The sequence below is a fragment of the Lynx canadensis genome, chromosome B4, assembly GCF_007474595.2.
Source record: "Lynx canadensis isolate LIC74 chromosome B4, mLynCan4.pri.v2, whole genome shotgun sequence".
In the NCBI taxonomy this organism is placed as follows: Eukaryota; Metazoa; Chordata; class Mammalia; order Carnivora; family Felidae; genus Lynx; species Lynx canadensis.
In genome coordinates, this window is record NC_044309.1 from 10478782 (window position 1) to 10498719 (window position 19938).

General features: G+C 44.5%; 1 protein-coding gene across 10 annotated transcripts in view; it reads left to right on the forward strand.

The window, feature by feature from the left end:
- CELF2 (CUGBP Elav-like family member 2) overlaps window positions 1–18940 on the forward strand; it is a 405408-nt gene extending 386468 nt beyond the window's left edge. For 3 of the 10 annotated variants that reach the window (XM_030322970.1, XM_030322971.1, XM_030322974.1), the window contains exons 10-13: window positions 1322–1441; window positions 8350–8547; window positions 12795–12938; window positions 16099–16919. In XM_030322970.1, the coding sequence (XP_030178830.1) occupies window positions 1322–1441; window positions 8350–8547; window positions 12795–12938; window positions 16099–16226 (590 nt within the window). In that variant the 3' untranslated portion in view covers window positions 16227–16919. Of the gene's footprint in view, window positions 1–1321; window positions 1454–8349; window positions 8548–12794; window positions 12939–16098; window positions 16920–17664 lie in introns of those variants that run through there. The other 7 variants (XM_032593818.1, XM_030322977.1, XM_030322968.1 and 4 more) reach the window with 7 other exon arrangements.
- The last annotated feature ends 998 nt before the right edge of the window (window positions 18941–19938 follow it).

The following is a 19938-nucleotide window of genomic DNA, read 5'->3' on the forward strand; positions in this document are numbered from 1 at the left end:
AGCGGAGTGTGAAGCCGTACAAGTGTACACAAATGTAAGACACGTGACATACTACTTATAGACGCCATTATGTAATGGTGTCAAAGGGACAGAGAGTGCAGCTGCTCTGGAGAACAGTCCAGCAGGTCCTCCAAATGTTAAGCAGGAAGTTATCATCTTACCCAGCTGTCCTGCTCCTGGGTATGGTGTGGGGGGTGTGTGTGTGTGTGTGTGTGTACTCAAACGAAAATGAAAGTTTATGGCTATGCAAAAGCTTGTGTTAGATGTTCATAGCATCATTATTCATACTAGCCCAAAAGTTGAAACAATCAAAATGTCCACAACTGATGAATGGATACACAAAATGCAGTGTTTTCATACAGCAGACTATTACTCTGCTCTGAAATCCTGGCCCGTCCTACACAGAGGGATCTTGAGAACGTCTTGCTAAGTGAAGGAAGCAGTCACAAAAGATCACAAATTGTGTGATTCCACCTCCATGAAATATCCAGACTAAGCAAATTCATAGAGACAGGAAGTGGTGGGGGGAACGGGGAATGACAGCTAACAAGGATGGCTTTCTTTTCGGGGTAAGAATATTCTGTTAGATGGTGGTGTGGCTGGATAACTGCGAACATACTAAGAACCACTGACTTGCATGCTTCAAGGGCCAAATTTTATGGCATGTGAGTGATCTGTCAGTAAAGCTGTTACCTAAAAGGCTGGGGGGTAAGAGAGAGTTTGGAGCAAAATGGTTTTGTCTCCTACCACTCCTCACCCTGTTACCACCACTGCCTGGGCCCTGAAGTCTTCTGTCAAATTCAGGAAGATGTAGGATTTTTTTTTTTTCTTCCAGAATTTCAGTGAGAAAAGAAAATGCCGAGTCTGAAGCAGAAACAGTGAGAAAACCAAGGACTGCCATTCGCTCCCACCCCCTACCCCCTTCTGTGCCAGTCACTGGTGAACAGGAGAAGGCCTCGGCCTGCAGGACTGAGGCTGCCCTCCTGTGGCTGGTGGCGGGGGGGGGGGGGGGGGTGGGGGGCAGCCTACCCAGAAGACGGCCTCCTGTTTGCCGATTCACCCCCACTAACGAGCAGTGGGCATATTCACTGACTGGCCGAACAGAGCTGTGATGGCTTACTTGAATCACCAAACCTAACCGCCAGAATTGCCCCCAAGCACAGCCCCACGTGTGTCTCTCCGATGGGAAGCGTTAAGCGTGGCTCGCAGTTCAGCCCCCAGCTCCAGCTGCCGTGGAGAGGACGATTACTTTCCGGGCCACTTGGCCTTCACTCATCTTGTGTTTTCTCTCCCCGTTTTCCTGTCTCGTTTTGTTTTTCAGTGGCTGCTTCAACCCCCAACTCCAGTGCTGGTGCGGCCATGAATTCTCTGACCTCTCTTGGGACTCTGCAAGGGCTGGCGGGAGCCACTGTCGGACTGAATAATATTAATGCACTAGCAGGTACCATAAACAGTGAGTATTTGCTGCTCTGGTGGACAGCCTTCCCCCAAATTCTCCCCAGAAAATGGTCAGCCAGCCCTGAACCGCAAAGGATACGTAACAGGGAGAACTAAAGCTTGGGATGGAGGAGCACATACCCCGCTAGGCACATGCGATCTACATTCATTTTGCCTCAAAGGGACCCAGCCCTCGTCGCCCCGGCTTTTTTCTAATCCTCAGAACGTGTGTTCGTTCACTCATAGGTTTCTGTGGCTGACAGCTAGTTGCAGCTTTCACAGGGGCGTGCTTTGGTTCTCTTCTTCTGAGAGGCAGTGTGTTTTAATAGAAAAGTGGACACGTGGGTCCAGTTCCAAATCGGGCAGGCACCTGCAGAAACCTCAGCAAATCACTGCCCACCCACCCCAGGCTTCAGAGTCCCATTTGAAAACTGGAAGTTCTGGATTAGACGATTTTATTGGTACCCTCTTGCTCTAAAGATTGATGACCTATATAGAGAAGCACGAGGCCTTGGAAAGGAGGAAATAAGGCTGAGTGGAAAAGGCCCCGGCTGGCAGTGGTACCGTGTGGAGTCTTTAAGCGCTCACAGACGGCTCACTCAACAGCAGTTCATCTCTGAAGAGGCTCATGTCACCATGGCAGGTTGAGGCAGAGTGAGGCAACTCACTTCCAGAAGTACTTCAGCCCAAAACCTAGGGACTCCCTGGAGAGCTCCAGGTTCCGTCCCACACAGCCTGGCCATTTCTGCCACGTTAGAGCTGTGGGGGATAAAGTCATGTTTTAGGCTTGTGCTCGGCACTGGCTTCTACACTGGGGAGAACTGACCCTCCACGCACAGAAGGGACATCTCGTTTGCCTTTCCCTCAGTTCAGTCCTGAGTCAAGAGTAGCCAGGCCCAGGAGAGCCCAGAGCAAATCTGATTTCTGATTTGGGGGGCCAGTTATCTTCCATGCAGTGCAGGCAACACCTGCCTGCTTCAAGCTTTAAGAAAGGGTCCCTGGCAAGTTAGTTTACCCCATGACTCAACAAGTAAACAGTTTTCAAGGGGTGATCAGATACTACCATTTTTTTTCAGCAAAACAAAAACAAAAAATCTGGACCTCATCAAATTTCCAAGTTTTAATAAACACTTTTGTTCAGATGCTCTGGGAAAAACAAACAAAAATTGGGACTGAGTTTCATCTGACCATAGGCCAAAAAAAAAAGTGGGGGGGGGATCGTTCTTTCTAGATATGATAGCTCTTGATTAGCAAATAGCATATTAAGTGGCAATCATGTGACAACAGAATGTCTTATTCCAGTAAAACGGCCTCCAGCTGCCCACCTCCAGCAGCCCAGGAGCCCTCATCACGTTTACTCCTGTTTCTGACCTTGTTCTGCAGACACTCCAACCCACTTCCTCCCCCTTGGTTGCAGACATGGGTGTTTACACACATCCCTTCATGCTGCTTCTCTTGCCCCAGGACCTAGTTCCCCTAAAACAAGGACTTTGATTTGATCGCCTGCCTGTCCTGTCCTTGGTCTGCAAAGTAACAGGCCAGTGGGAATGGCTGTCCTCCTCAGCACGTGCTCATGACTGCTGTGTGTTGTCTCGGGTCCGTGTGTCCACCTCTCTCCATCCTCGTCTGTTGTGCTTTGCTGGTATTTTCCCATCGTTACCATGAGGGACTATAGAGGGACTGTGTTGAATGGCCAAGACTATGACTAGTTCTTGTGTGGGGTCTATGTCATACAGATGTTGCTTCTGGCAAGGACAACAGGCTTATTAAATTGTTTTGTTTTTTAAATTGTTTGCAATTGGAGTAATACAGGTATGTATAGTTCATGGGGAGTTAAAAATGTGTCTCATTTCGAACAGTCCCTACCAAACAGTGTGAACCAGGAAAAGTGTTTAATTAAACCAAAAACCATGAACAAACAAAACCACATTCCTTCTGATCCGGTAAGTGTTACTAGCACAGAGCTATTTAACAATCCCAATGTTGGCTTGGAGCAGATATTTGTTTCTTTTCAAATACCAAGGAAAACCTAAAATATATAGTGTCCTCTTTCAGACCATTCTGCCTAAACAGACATGATGATGCTACCTGTCCTACTGGAAAATTCTCAGAGAAGGTACTCAAGAAATGGGTACCGGAATAGAGGCAGCTTCTGAAATAGTTGGCCACAGTTTCCATATCATTGCTGTTTCCTACCCTACTCCATCCCAGGAACAGTTACTAGGTACTGAAAGAATTCTCTGGCTGTCTGAATAGAGTCCTCTTTCCCAGGGACCAGGGAGCCAGGAGAATGTAGGTAGACGGAATCCAATTAATTCCCAAACTCATCTTCCTATAAATTTTACCCCTTTCACTTCACTCCTCCTAAAATAAAGTTTGGGGTCGAAGAAAAGAAGCTAAATTAAAGTGTTCAAGTTTGATGTCCCTTTCCTTGCTCCATACATTCATGAATGGAGGGGCTAAAAAAGTACAGTTGAACCCTAAAGCTAAAAGCAGAAATTGTCAAGATCATAAGTAAGGAATGTGGGTGATTCACTTCTGGATTATCTGAGGGTTCTCCAGGCATGTTTTGTGTAGTAAGATCTAAGCTAAGACGAAGAAGATATTTTTTGTAGACACGACTGCCCAAAAGTCTGTGTCTGACTCTATTTAAATGTATGTCAGGTGACACACTTATTTTTCCTTGTTCCAGTCAACCTCGTTCTTCCAAATGGCTTAGCATACAGCCCTTAAAATTAGGATCGTCAGAATATAATCAGGCACAAGTACCTGATGAATAGTGTTTGTGGAAATACTTGGTCCTTGAACACACAGGTTTGAAATGTGCAGTCCACTTATATGCAGAATTCTGTCAATTAATACTGTAAGTAGGATACTACAAATGTGTGGTCATTTTCCTTACGATTTTCTTAAATTTTAAGAATACGGTGTATAATACATATAATGTACAAAATATGTGTTATTTATGTTAGCGGTAAGAGCTTCTGGTCAACAGTAGGTTATCAGTAGTTAAGTTTTGGGGGAGAAAAATTAACACACAGAGACTTTCATTTGAACCCCCACTTGTTCAAGAGTCAACCGTATTTTATGTAAAGGAGAGAAAAGATGTTTGGGGTATATTATTCTGGCTTGTCACTCTTAAGTATGCATTATAAAATCACTCTCAATCTGTATTCTTGGAAAATGTGAAATGTACATAGGTAGATACACATATAGGCACATACAACTTCATACACACTTGTGACCATAATAACACAAACACACATATAAATGCCGCTAAGTGCATATTCATACTCCTCTACCATGGTTCTAGACATTTTACACTTCTTATCAGCTTGCAGCTTAGGAGGATGTATATCTTGTCTACAGCAAGGAAAACATCCCAGGAAATAGATTATAAACCTACAGGAATATAATCCATTCCTCACTTTTGCCCTTTTGCGGGGGGGGGGGGGGGGCACTTACGCTGCTTCCGCCTCTGCCTTCAGGACCATCTTCACAGTGTCCACCAAAAGTGCTCCTGCTCACACTGGTGGGTCCTTCTGTGTCATTTGCAGATTTACTCAGGCGTCTCACAGCTCCTCAGGTGCCTCTCAGTTGAGGACCTTTGGAGAGTTAAAGCGTCTCACAGGCAGGGTATGCAGACTTTGTTGCCCATGCGCAGAGACCTCCCCTTGTTGAGGTTGCCACATCTGTCATTTTGTTCCTCATCCAAACAGCATGCGTGGGAATTTAGATTGCATGGGATGAAATGACCGATCCTTTTGGCTTTTTGAAAGAAAATCCCTACTCTTTTAAGGGGAAGCATTTTTTCAATTTAACTTTCTTCAAACTTCTTTTTCTACTGCCCACAGTTTTTACATGTAATCAGATACCAGCAGCTGAATTGACAGGTGTTATCTTTGACAGAATAATTATTTAATATAAATCTTCCCTGGGTGATTTTTTCAAATTCTACAAGGTAATCAATTACTTCTTGTACCTTGTCTTTGACAACCACATACCCCCAGAATCTCCAGGATAGTTTTGGTTTTAAATATTCTCACTGCACTTGTACTTGTCAGAATTTTGACACTTATTTTTTGCTCAAAAGGGTGGTTATACCATGAAGAAGGAAAGCCCCAAGCTGGAGAGCCCTTGCTAGTCCCCTCTTTGACATCAGCACCCCCTTTGCTTGATGCCTCCGATACCGTTTCCCTCCCCACCTCAGGCAGGTCAGGCCGGCCACGGCTACCTCCCACGTGCATGGAATCAGTTGAAGCAAGCCAACCCTTCAGAAAGGAGATCTGCCCTGAGATCTAGTCCAAAAACACAGTCAACCACTGTGAAGTGTAGGCAGAACAGCGGCGATGTGCCGGAAGCCTCACAACAATTCTGGTCCTGAAACCCATCCAGTCTTTCAGGAGCACTGAAGTTCATGCTGCTTCTGTGTTTCAAGAGGGGGGGAACAATTGGCGAAAAGGGGGAAAGAGAAGAAAATTCTCCTAACCTGGATGACTAAAAAGAAGAAGAAGAAAAAAAAATCCCATGCCACAGAAGGAGGGAGTCAGGGGCACCAAAGACCACTGCAGCGAAGGAGCACCTCTTGGAGAAGCTGGGCCTCGGAAACTACGAAGGAAGGCACTCCGAAGGCTCTTACGCGGCAGGGCCGGCAAACTCTTAAGGCCCTTAGCTGACCGGGTACCAGCAAGTGGCGGCGCTCTGTTCCAGTGATGGCAAGGGGACTCGGAGACGTGGATGGCAGCCGAGCTGGTCCTCGGCTGTGCTCCACGCGGCCCTGCGGGCTGTGATGCACCCTTGCCCCAGGGTGTAAGTAGAGCGCAAGGTCACCACTCACTCTTACTAGAATTTCCCCCTACACGGGAATCCGGCTTTCTGGAGGGCTGGGCCACGTGGCGCAACCACTTGTATCCCTAGCACCTGTTAACAGCCTGACAGAAATGAAACACAGGGCACTTAACTGTGCCCAGCTCTTCCGGAGTTATTTTACATCCTCCCGCCTCTCTAGAAAAGAAACACCAATGTTTCTTTGCATTCACACCAATGTTGGGAGGTGAGGATAAAATAAGACCAGAGGAGAAAGAGAAATCACCCCCCAGCCCTTCGGCAGCCGTAGGAATAGCAGGGGTGGAAGAGAGAAGCCTGGGTGAGGTAAATGGGATTAGCTGGTGTCTTGAGGGATTAATTAGGAGGCCACACTAGTTCTAAGCTCTTTAACAGTATTTATTTCCATGACTGAAAAAAATTAAGAGAATAGACTCCTTCACAATGAGAAACCTCAAGCACAGTCCTCAGGACCTCTGCTGGCCAACACCTTTTTGCCTAATTTGAATTTGCTAGATCTGCCTGCGAGGACTTCCTCTCTGCAGGCTTATTATTCCATTCTCCTGTGCTTCAGACTCTCCTCAGCACCCCAGCCCAATGCCGTGTCTGTACCAAGGACACTGTGCTTGGTAATTTCTCTTAGGGCCCGCTGTGTCTCCTCAAGCCCCCCACCCCCCAGAGAATACCAGGCCCGAGGCGCTACGCATTTCCTCTGCTGTTAGGCCATGGTCTGACTCCTTCTAACCTAAGAGATGAAGTTATCAGAATAACAGAGTCGTGTCGAGAGTAAGAACATTCCCCACCTGCTCTGTCTCCTGTGGATGGCAGGCAGGAGCACTGATGGATGGTGACATGATTCTAGTGTTGGATTCCTCTGTATAATTTCTAAGCATCTTTAGTCCTCTATCCTCATTAGACTCCATACCACTTTTCTTTCAGTTAGTCATCTCAGGTGTTTTAACAGCCCTTATTAATAGCCCTAATCCGTTCAAGTGTTTCATTAATGTTTTCAATAATTTCTTCCCAGAAACCTTTTTTTTTTTAATGTCTCAGTCACAAAGGGAACTAAAAGCAATTATGATGTCACCTCTTCCATTTCCTGAGTTCATATGAAAGTTAACACTCTATAAAAGTATTGCTTGTTTTGACTCCATATTCAGGGAAAATGTGGCACAGTCAGCAACCATAACAGAGCAAAAGAGCAGCCAGGATCCAAGAAAAAAGGTGCTGGACAGCATCCAGTTATCCGTTACTGGCCAAGATCCAGCTTACAGACACAAGTATCCCTTCAGTTAACTGAAAAACATGACCTGGAGCTCCTTCGTGGGTAGAAACTCCGGTTACGTGGGCACTGATAAATCCTTGCACGTGTGCACGCGTCTACTCGCTGCTAAAGATGGCCCCGTTCTTTTTTGAGCCCCTTGTACTACGTAAGCAGCTTTGGTTCTCTGCAATTAGAGTAAGGGTCCACATTTTTTCCTCGCCTTAATTCTTGATCAGCTTGTGTATTCTCCCTGAGGTCCTCCTCCTTGACACCATCCCTCCCCTGTTTCGTAGAGCCGCTCACCGAGGACAGAGCTGGCCTCCAGGACCGTCTCGTCAGATGGCCTAGGGACACCAGTTTTACCCCTTTCTCCTCCAACCCGTGAGCCATCCCCTGGCCCTTCAGAGGGCCCAAGAGGTGGACTGAAGTGTACAGATGTTACAAGCCTCTGTCACTAATGTTTTTTTCCAAGCTTCTAAGCTCCAAGGAGAAGGCTTTCATTTCAAAAAGATAGCGGGACTTGCCAGTAGCACAGCGCATGGAATGGAGACGTGTTGTCTGTCGGTAGTGCCTCTGTGAGTTTTGATCGCTGGCCTTAGGGAGTGAGGGTGTCATTGCTCAGGGGGCTTTGGGGGGCGTGGTCTGTTTACCATCATGCTGATGTATTCCTGCATCGTTGCGTTTTTCCTTCCGTGTCGGTTTCACTGGTGTGCCGGCTGCATGCACTTGCTGTTGTACGTGTGTCAAATGATTCTCTAACTTCCTTTGGAAAGCACTAATGAAAAGTGCTGTTTCTCTTCTCTATTGTTGGGTTTTTTGTAAAGTTGCTCAAATGCTCTCAGGTATGGCGGCTCTGAACGGAGGACTTGGCGCCACGGGCTTGACGAATGGCACGGCGGGCACCATGGACGCCCTCACGCAGGCCTACTCAGGGATCCAGCAGTACGCGGCCGCGGCGCTGCCCACTCTGTACAGCCAGAGCCTGCTGCAGCAGCAGAGCGCCGCGGGCAGCCAGAAGGAAGGTAGGTGCCCGGCCCGGGCCCAGGCGCGGCGGGCAACACCCACCGTGGCGGCGGCCTTCGGAGAAGCTAGATGGGGCCGGCGTCACGAGAGGGCAGTTAGCGTACTTCTGTTCTTCCTGGGGTTTGTGGTGGTTTTCTTTTTTTTTCCGGGTCTTTGGGTTTTTTTTTTTTCCTTTTAAGAAACTTAACAGGCCTAAACCATTGGTTTGAATCTTCTCTCCCCTCCTGTTCAGCCTTGTCCGTTTATCTTTGAATTTTTCGTTCTTTTAATTTACCTCCCAATATGGATTTCTCCCCCACTGCACCCTTACACGCAATCACTTAGGAATTGCTGTCCTCAAAACGCTGCAGGAACCCCCTTTCCCGAGTCGGCGCGGACCATCCAGGATTTCTCCCCTTACACCTCAACTCCGCATGAGTGCAGGGGGTGAAGGGAGAGTCTCCTGTGGGCAAAGCGCTCTCAGGCACATCCCGGGTTTCTCAGCGTCCAGTAGCCCTGGGACCACGGAGCCTGCCTCTCGGTAGGCGAGGCTTTCCAGGGTGATGACCAGATCCACCATTAGGATCGACTGGGTCCGTGTTTAATCGGGGGTCCTCGGAGCAAGTAACTAAGTGACCGATTGTCTTGCTCCTCTGCCGATAAGGCAAATTGAGTATCAGGAAGTTAATACTAAGAATGAATTAAAGCTAATTGTAAAATAGTTCATGAGCCAGTCCAGAGAGGGACAGCTTGTCTTTTTCCCTTTTTCCTTTTGGTTTCTTTAAAGCAAAATCTGCAACATTATGTTTATTCTCTTTCTGACCTGTTACAGTATGGGGGAAGAAGCTACGGTAGGGAAGTACTGAAGACATTTTAATTTCTTCCCCCTTCTTTATCCTCACCCTACAGTTCCATACTACTCTTGTGTGCAAACTTCGACTTGAAATCTGGTGTTCTACAAGAAATAGAATAGTTTTACTTTATAAAGTGAACCTTAAAAGGGACACAGCTTTAAAGAGACTCGTGTAAAAAAAGATTTTTTTCTAATCTTAAGAGATTGTTAAAAGTGAAAGATAGATGAAAGTTTCTTTACTCTCAGCTGTGACTGTTTTAAAAAGCTGCACAACTGTTCAGTCCACTGTGTCTCCCGAGGTGTGGGGAGACTGTACGTCATATATGCCTTGTTTCCCCAAGAAAAGCCTGCACTGAGGTCCCTTTGTCCAGGATCTAACTACCCAAATAGTGACAAATAAGGGTGGTAGGAGGCGTATATAAGAATGTTCTCAGAAAAGAACATAAAAGCCAGGTCCCTACATGATTTTTAGAGAATGCCGGTCACTTCTCCATTGTCCCATCAGGGCCTTCCAGCAAGCCACATAACCCTTGTCGCTGAAAAACTTGAGTCACGGTGGCCTCAGCATGTAACAGTGCAAGGGTGAAGTCTAGGCCCCAAACACTTCCTCCACTGCCCCCAGTGTCCATGCCTTGACACTGGATAGCCTGTGCAGTAGGCTCAGGATAGCCTGTGCAGTAGCTCACTCTCGGGGATTAACATGAAGAATGGCCACCCACTGAATGATTATTGACATTTAGGTATCGGGCCTACCAGTAGCAAGGTTCAGTGCTTGATTTTTGTGGTTGGTGGTGTTTTTTGGCTTGTTGAGTGTTTTTAAATCATTTCCCACTTCCTCCTACCTCTCCTCTGATCACCTTCTTCTCACCCAGTGATGTGTGCTCAAGAAATTTAAACCATCTTAATATTAGTTTTACCTAAATTGTTGTTTTCAAGGCACATTATATTGGAAAGGGGAAGAAGAAGAAAAAAGATGAATTCCACTACTGAATAGATTTTTAGCCTTTCTACTCCATAGTTTTGTTCTTTAGTCAGGAGAGTTGAACATCAAGTGATGTGTTTAGTCATGTATCCTAGTGTATATTTTCCCAGAGGAAAATGAGCCAGGCTGGCTTTGTTTTTTAAAGTAGGTTTGATATTTTGCCCAGCTAAATCTTCTGAAAGCTGATGAGAAACACTGACCACCTTTCCTGTCCCTCCTAAATACCCTCTGACCTTCTTTATACCTTCCCATCCTCCCTGATTTACAGGAGGCAAGTCTCTCGCTTATACACACACACACACAGGTAGAGCCTCTGGAGGCCTGAGCAGAAGCTGGTGGGTGTAGGCTGGCTGACACAGATACCCCAGCACTCCATGCTAGACCAGGTGCCCCATGAGAAATACAAAACGTGAGCACCCACCCAGCTGGGGCCAACCATGTAAGCAACTCTAGGAAGTAAAAAATAATGTGTACTAGGAAACTCCAAGGAATGTGTGATTTGTCAGGTTTTTACTAAACGTAGAGGTGGATACATAGGGGGAACCCTCAGATTGTTTTAGTGTTCACGATTTTGGCAGTTTGCAAAATCAAACTGTTGCTGGGTAAAGAAAAAACAGGGAGGGAGGGGGGTCATACACTAGGAGATGCTGGTGGCAGTTTTACCTGAGAAAATAGCGAACAAGAAGACAAAACCTCCTTAGATTTCCCATTTTGTATTTTCTTGGTCCCCGTCTCTGGCTCAGATACAATCAGAATGTCTAGCGTTCTAGAATGCCAGGATGATCCAGGCATGGCCAGTAAATCTGTCAGAGCACATTAAACTGCATTTCTCCCCAGGCTTCAGGAGTTGAGATGACTTCACAGATCAAAGTGGGTCCCCTAAATCCTCATTTGTACACTTGGATCTTTTATCTAGAAGGAATATGAAATCTGGATGGCACCAGATTTGCCCAGTATACTTATTGCAAAAGATGTGCCTGGCATAGGACCACTCAGAGCACCCATTTCTACTGTTTTGGTTTTACATCTATCCATATTAAGTTTGGATTGCTTAAGAATTCTTTTAACCCAGGAAACATGTGGGGCCCTAAGTCCTGCAAGCATGTCCCTTTAAATACAGACTGCCTCCTTTGCACTGGAACATGGCTTTGTCCGTGCAACCTGTGACACCGAAAATTAAAGTGGTCACGTTGGCACTTAAATAAGAAAGGCTTCACCTGTGTGGCTTTAGACATTTGCCTCAAGACTTCCTTGTGACAAGTCCTACGCATTAGAACACTCCTGTTTTGTGGGAAGAAACTTGGTTTGACTCTTCTTTATGAAGATGTTTCTCTTATTTTCACAAAGTTCTTTTACCCCAGGTTTACTTTTCGTAGACCCATATATTGTCCCCGCCCCACGGGCAGTGCTGGTTCCAGGGGACACCAGGCCCAGAACTTGGAACATCCTAGAGGCATCTAGCCCCGGGGCCTCTGAGAACCAGCGGGGGGAAGATCTGTAACCACCGCAGGCAGGCTTCAGCCTAGAAAGTGTTCTTGCTGGTTATATATTAGAAGATGGGTACCTCCCACCAGGTCATTCAGATTCCCTCCTTTTCCTTTTTTGCTCCTTTTCACCTTCAGATGGTTCTTGTGCAGGTGGCTATAGAGAGAGGGGAGAGTGCACGGGAAGACACTTAGGAGAGCCTACCTTTCTAACCAGCATAGCTAGAAGACCTTCCCTACTCTGCCCTTGCTTCTTGTTTCTCTGGAGAGTGACAGTGGAGCGTGAGGAGCTTGGATGAGTTCAGTCTCTGACTAGAGTCGGCACCTTGCGCGTTCATTTCCAAGGCTAATCCCCAGTGGTATAATTCCTATCACGCCAGTGAAACTCTAGCTACCTATTTTTCCCTGCTTTGACTCATTGCCAGTCATTTCTAATAAAAATGATTATTAGACTCTGTGTTAAGAGATTTGGCAAATCAAAACTGGATGGATAATTAGGTAAATGATTGAGAAATCCAAGCAACATTACTGCTATATCCATTACTCTAAATTGCTGCAATTTGCTTAGAAAACACAGGATACTCTCAACTCCCGAGAAACAGTATATACATACAACAAAAACACAGCCACCCGGGAAAACCCCACACCTGCATTCTCCTCCCCAGCTCTACCCTACGGCAGCCACCCTCATCCCCACGAAGAAGAGACTAAAACTATGTGCCCTAAGCAAATACAAGCCACAGACCAGTGTCTCTGGAAATTGGAACATCTGAAAGGTGATTCCCATCTTGAAAGACATACCAGCACTTGACATGTATACATCTGTTTCGTTCCCTTTAGTATGAGAGGAAGGCACACGCTTAGCCTGTTGTTAAAGCAGTCCTAAGAAGAGGCCTGGGGAACTAAGAAGCGAAGAATACCTTACTCTGATTTCTTTTTCCTCTTTAGGTCCAGAGGGTGCAAACCTCTTTATTTACCACCTTCCACAGGAGTTTGGAGACCAGGACATTCTGCAGATGTTCATGCCTTTTGGAAATGTTATCTCTGCTAAAGTCTTCATTGACAAACAGACCAATCTGAGCAAGTGCTTTGGTATGCAAAAGAAACCAAGCCAGAATATCACAGTTCATTCCCAAGAGAGGAGTCATGGGAAGGAAAATGTAAATGGCAAACATTTAGACGTCCAGATAGGGCCTTCCCTGGGTGGTGCCGTTTCCCGGTTTTCTGGATCCATGTGAGCAGATTGGGCAAAGTCGTGTAATCAAAAGCAGAGGTAGGGGCTAGATAAAAAAAGATCTGGGAAATTAAATGCCTATACATTAGGTATTGCTGTATCCTGTGCTATTAGAGGGTCTTGCTCCATACATCTAATCATCTTTCACTATAGAGCAGCAGCAATTTCTTTAAGCCCCAAGGTCTGAAGCCAGCTTTAGCAGATGGAAATACACTTAACAGACGGTAGTGTAGTTTAGGCTACCCTGATACAGAAGGGCACTACAGACCCTTTGCCACGGTTTCCAGGCCCTTCTGGGTCCAGTAGGATTCAGACACTGTGGCTTTGGGTAGCATGTCGTACTGGGAGGCTCCTGTTCAACACCACATACACTCATATGAACCCTCACGAGAATGCACATCCCGTCACAGCAGGCCTGGGGCTATGCTGCCCACCACAGCTCTTTGAGCCCCGGGGCAGGCCGTGGAGGTATTTCACAGTCACATGAAATGCTGCTTGTGCTAAGATTCAGGAGCCAGAATTTGCAATGACAGGATCTGCAGGGACTGAATGAGTGGAGGCAGAGCACAGGAGTTACAGGAATTCCGAGAACGCTGGAAAACTCAGGTCCTCGGTGGCTTGACCTCCTTCCTCAAGGAGCCCAGACCCTGCCTCCTGGGGCAGTGTTTCCTCCCTGAGAGAGTAAGGCCCGTTCTCTACTTGCTCTGATGTTTTATAGCAAAAGCACAGCATTCATTAAATCTATTTCGTGTTTTACTTTTTGAACCCTTCTGGGCCCCCAAAGTGGTTTAGAGGCCAGAATGTTAAGAGTATATATTATTCACTTGACAAGTCGTGGCCCAGTTTAATAGAACATTTGCCTGAATCATTCCTCCACTTTAGTAATTCACGTGGGTAGTAGGCAGTAGCCGTACAAAACAAAGCGAAATAGATACAGACCAGTGGAAACACAAATGAAAGTGAATGGTATCAACAAAAACAGCGAGGTGGGAGGGGTGGTACTCAAACTTAAGATCCTTCTCACTGGTAATGGGCAGCTCATCTAAAGACAATGTTTCGGCTTCTAAAACCCCATTATCATATAACACCTTTCTAATTTCTGTGCTATCAACCAGCAAGGTCTGAAGCCTCTGTGTTTAGGGGAATTAGTATGGCAACCACTGAAAGTCACTGTTTTTACCCAACTGGAAAGGCTGTCAGCCTGAACTCAATACATTATGGCTTCTGCTACATAAACCCCCTTGTGATGGTTCGTGAGCGAGTGAAGTGGAAAGTAAGTGGTTACATAGGGGGTGAGTGTGCACTTGGGTAGCTTACCGTTAGGAGCTTCCCTGCACAAGGTTTTGAACCAGATTTTTATACTCACTGCTAAACAATGTCCTGGGCTTATCTGGAGATTGGAAAGGGATTGTGCTTCAGGGTCTGAATTTAAGAAAATATGTACAGCCTTGAAAAGAGATTATATCAGCCCACAAACTATTCAACCAGTGTGTAATCAACCTACACCTATGAATATCAGCAGACAATTGTATGCAATGCTACGCACTGTTTTCAATTTTTGTCACAAGCTACAGCATCCCATACCTATGTTTCTCAGTGAGCCAGCCTAATGGTGGCGGGGAGAGGGGAGGCCAGAGTTGTCATAAGCTGGTACCCCATTCTTCCATGCTAACTAACCTCGTGGCCAGGTTTCGTTGTCCATTTCACCCTTGATCCATTTCCATTCTTTAACTATCTTGCTGCTTCTGGATAAAGACCTAGAAGGAAAAGAGAAAATCATAGCAAAAATCTTGGATTCAAGATCACCCATACCAGGAATTGGATTTAGTCAAAAATCTATACCCCCATTTTGCAATACAGCCTGACTAGGAAAAGTTTTGCTGCATTACACCATATGCTCATTTTTATCAGCTGAGAACTCTGCTGAAGGTATATTTTATGTCCTTGTCTTCCTCCTCTAGTTTGTAAAGGAATTTTCTCTTTAGCTTTAGACTTTTAATAGTAGATCCGTTGAAGAAGCCTAATACAGAACGTTCTTAACAGAGCGAAGATGCACTCCATATAATGGCTTCCTTTCAACCCCAAGTAGGGACAGTACAAGCTCAACAGCTTTACACCGGCATTAACTAAAGAAAGTTTTGCGTGTATCCTGCCACCCCCAGTGTCTGAACAAACCATATGATCAGAATTGTTTCTGGGTCTTTGCAGAGCATCACTGGTTCTTTGTCAGAAGCCTGCCCTCCCTGCCATTTTGGTGGTGAGTGTTGGTACAGAGAAAGATGCTAGGAAGTCTGTTAGGGTGGTTCTTATGCCCTGAGCTGTTCACTCTTAATATTCTTAGAGGTTGCAAGGCAGAGATTTCCAGTCTGTTGAATTCATTGGAGCTTTGAAAATGGAAGTTGAGCTATGGAAAAAAGGCCCAGCATTTCCCTTGGGTCCCTAGGTTCCTCCCAGAAATAACTCCACAATGTTAGAAACCAAGTATAAATTACTCCAGAGTTAATTCACTAACTGACCCCATCCGACAGAGGAACGGGTATGGGCTCTGTGGATACAGATGGAGAATTGGAATGAAAGTCAGGATCTTTGCAGGGCACCGTCACCAGCCCTGCCTTTAAACCTCACTGGGTTGGGACCTGTGAGCCTCTGGGGGGCCCTTTGAACCCTGGAGTATGTATCCCTATGCTCCCATGAGCACCACTTCAGGGAACCCGGGGCTCTCTCAAAAGGGTTCGGTAAACAAAAGAGGCTGGGAGTTGGAGATGTAGCTTTTCACAGACGGGTTTTCTTGCCGTGATGCATCAGCTTTTCTCCCTGCTTCTCAGTGGAGATTTCCGGTGCTGCCCATGAACACCGCGTGTCCGTACATGGTAGGCACACAGTGAGCTGAGTGGCGCTGCACGGAGCCCACAGGACGTGCACATCACCTACCACTTTCCGCTAACTCTCCAGCCACCCCGTGACGCCCTGCTCCCTCTCCATGTTGAGTCCCACCCTCCTTCCCCTTGTGTTTTCCAGGTTTTGTTAGCTACGACAATCCGGTGTCTGCACAAGCTGCTATCCAGGCTATGAATGGCTTTCAGATTGGCATGAAACGCTTGAAGGTCCAGCTGAAGCGCTCCAAAAACGACAGCAAACCTTACTGATCCTAACCCCAGAGGCTCCCTGCTCTTATTTTAGCTTTCTTAGGGTAAGTCCCACAAGCCAGCCTGTTCTCAACAGGAAAGGCAGAGGAGGACCACATTGCCAACTTTTACCAAGAGAGACGGTTATTTTTACAATAAGGCCTCCATGTCCCCTTCCCACTCCCCCGTCCCCGTTCGCCATAATTAAAACTCGGGCTACCTTGTTTCTATTGAGTAAACTCCTCTTCCAGTTGTGCCACTGTATTCTCCTTTGTTTTGCAATTTGAATCTCCTTTTACCTTTGTTTTGTTTTCGTTTTTTGTTTCTTCGGTTTTGCTTTTTTTTTTTTTTTTTTTTTTAAGAAAAACACACATAAATAAATGACATCTTGAGAATTTAAAAGGCAAACAAAGGCTAATGTGCAATTCTAACTCTGAGACCCCTGGTGCCCCAGAGCACTGCCTGGAGAATTCACCCCTCCTTGTCCGCGCCCACCCTCGAGGAGGGCGCCAACCGTTTAGAGGTTAAGGTGGTGGCGTAGCGCAAGAGAGAAGCCAGGAGAAGCACTTAAAACAACACAAACGTCTTTCCACTACATTTGGTTCTGTTTTAACAAGTAGGATTTTATTTTAGGGTTCAAAGAAACATGACATTTATTGGTCAGATTATTACACTGGTTGTCTATTTCGTTGTTTTATTTTTAGTTTTTAGAAAGGATTAATGTAAAAAAAAAGATTTAGAGATCTGTTTCTTAAAGCTACAGGGTTTAAAAATAAAATAAAAATGAGTGAAAATACTTGATGTTTCTTGAAAGATAAATTTAATAATAAATAAATAATACATAAATACATAAATAAAAAAGAAAGCCACAGGCCTGTAAATTTTATTTGTAAAAAAAGCATTTCTATTTTTGTACAAAATTTTTACTGCCTCAGAAATAATGGAAGTTATTTATTGCCTATTGTTAACTTATTGGGTACCTAAAGAGCAGTTCTCTGTGCTAGCTAGATCCTTTTGAAGTAGTCTCTAGAGGAATCGTTCTAGGAATGGGCTTTTTTTCACCGTTGAACCCTAGGCCTACAGTTCATGCTTTATCCTCTCGTTGTTCGTATCTGTCTGATTATTTTGTTCGTAACTTCCATTATCTAGTTTACAGCTCAGTCGTCTGACTCTCCCCATATGTTACATCCGTTGAAACTGGATCCTCTCCCCTTGTCCCTTGCCAGCCCCCATCCCAAAACACCCAGAATCCATCCCCTCTCCTCCTCCGGATGGATTCTCTTGGGGTTCCATTGTGCTGTGGATAAAGATTGTAAGAAATGCAAATTACGCGAATGGCTCGTAGACTCCCTAATGACCTAAGATTTGCATTAGTTTTTCTCCTGCACCCTTAAGAGTGATTTTGTTGCTGCTGCGTAGATTCTGTGTAACTTTTTACTCTCCCTTGTTTTCTCCCTAGACATCTTCATGCCCGTTAGTTCACCGTTTGCCTAGCATGTCCCTGTGGCGTCTCAAAAAAAAGTTTCATCGTCCCGTCATTGTTTCTGATGTCTTTCTGACCTCACATCACATTTGGTTCTCCTACTGACCTTTGATCTAGTTTGACCTTTGAAATTTGCATGTGACCTCATCTAGCTATTGAATTCTGGGAAGTCAATGTGAAAAACATTGCTGCATTCATGCAAGACTGAAATTTATTATTAGACAAATTAATTATAGAAAAAACCTGTGGCAAAAACGTTTCTTTCTTTTTTTTTTTTTTCTTTTCATAAAACAGACTTGAAAGTATTATACAGGGATTGGCATTCTTCCCGGTCACTGGTAACAATAGCAATATGTGTCCAGGGACACAGAATGTTGGTTTCTAACAGACTACTTCCAAAAACAGTTTGAGAAAAAAACTGTCTGATTTTAAGTCTCTAGAGGTCTGTAATAGTTTTTACATTTTTCAGGCAGTGTAAAGTTTTTTGATAAGGCCATTTTAGGTGGCTCACTTTCTCATTAAGATATATATATAGAACCACTTTTTGTAGATTAGTATAAGAAAAATATTTACCCTGTTTTGGGGCAAATGCTACCTATTTGTGTCACCTTTTGCTGAACTGACTCACAGTTAGACAATCCATGGTTTAATGCACATGAAATTACCTATATTTTATACTGTTTCAATGTACAGGAGAAAGGTTACTGTAAACTGTGTTACGTTGGTGCTTCTGTGAATTAAGTTGTGGCTTCATCATGAGTCTTACGGTCTTAATGTTCTCTGTTGATAAGACAAGTTTAGAATTGGTTTACTTAAAGAATTTCAAAAAAAAAAAAATGTTTGCTTAAAAAAAATTTCATGTGAGGGGAAAAAAAAAAAAAAAAACCTATTCCAGAATAAGTTTTGTGTTGGCTTGTAAAGCATTGATGTCATTTTTTTTTTATTGTGGACTATTTAGATGTGTTTGTGTTCAGCAAAATGTGATTTTTTTTTCTTTTAAAGAAAAAAAGTGAAAATATATAGTGCCAAATTCCAAAGGTACTTCCTTCCTAGAGCTTCAGTGTGTTTCTTGTGAGAAGTAATTTGATAACATGGGTATTTTATTATGTGTTTTGTATAAATCCCTAATATTTAAAAAACAAAAAACAAAAAAAAAGAGGTTAAAAAGTTTGTTAACTTGCTATCCTGTGGTCTTGTTGCCTGAAATTGTTATTGTTTGTTATTTCTCTATGATGTTTTTTGTAAGACATTGTATAAGTGCCCATGTCTCACTTTTTTAACCGCTCTGCACATCAATGCTGTGACGGCAACCTCACAATGTATTTTCTTCATAATATATGGAAACCTCTAAGGTGAGAAAGTTTTGAACTTTTAACCCTTTCTACCCAGAGCTATCTGGAATGTGGGTAACTTTTTATACTGTCATCATTTTTCTTTGTTCCGGGGTGTTTCTAATTTGGATCCCCCCCCCCCATACATCTTTTTTTGTTTTTGTTTTTGTCTTTCCTACTTTTTTTATCCATTGGTTGAGACCCAAAAGAAGAAAACTCTGCAAGGCAAATCTGAAGGAAAAAGAATATACTTTAACCCTCTCTGATTTTTTTTACCCTACACCATTTTTTTGTTGTCGTTTTGATTATTTCTCATCATTAAAAAAAAAATCCGTATGCTCCTGAAATTCCTTCTCTGGTTTTCATTAAAAAGTTTATTGGCTAAACCTTCTAAAGGGGGATGGATGGTAGGCAGATTCAGCACTTACATTAACCTTAACTCATGTATGCTTTTGAGATCAGGTTCAGGGGTCTGTTCTAGTGCAGAATATTTTCATTCTACTTCCAATTAAGCGACTTTGTGTTGAGGTAGTATTTTGAGGAATTTTTGTTTCTTACATGCTTAAAAAGTTAATGATGTTTCTCACCAGCCGTTGTGCTGAGCATTCTCTGATCCCAGCAGATACCTCTGATGAAGCAAGGTGTCTGGGGTTAGAAGCTGATAGCCCTTTCCCTTTGGGTTAACTTTATTAACTGAAGTCATGTACAAGGGACTGACCACGGAAGTAAAACTCTGTTCTTTATCACAGTTACTGACCAAATACCTAGTACCAGGTCCTCCTGCCACTTTGTCAAGTGCCCTTGGACTTCGACTTCACGTTGAACAGCTCTCTCTGGCTGTCTTGACAAACCCCTAGGTCATCCCTCAAGCCCCAACACAAACTCCCGCCTTCTTGAAAGAGGCCCTGGAAGCTTCTTA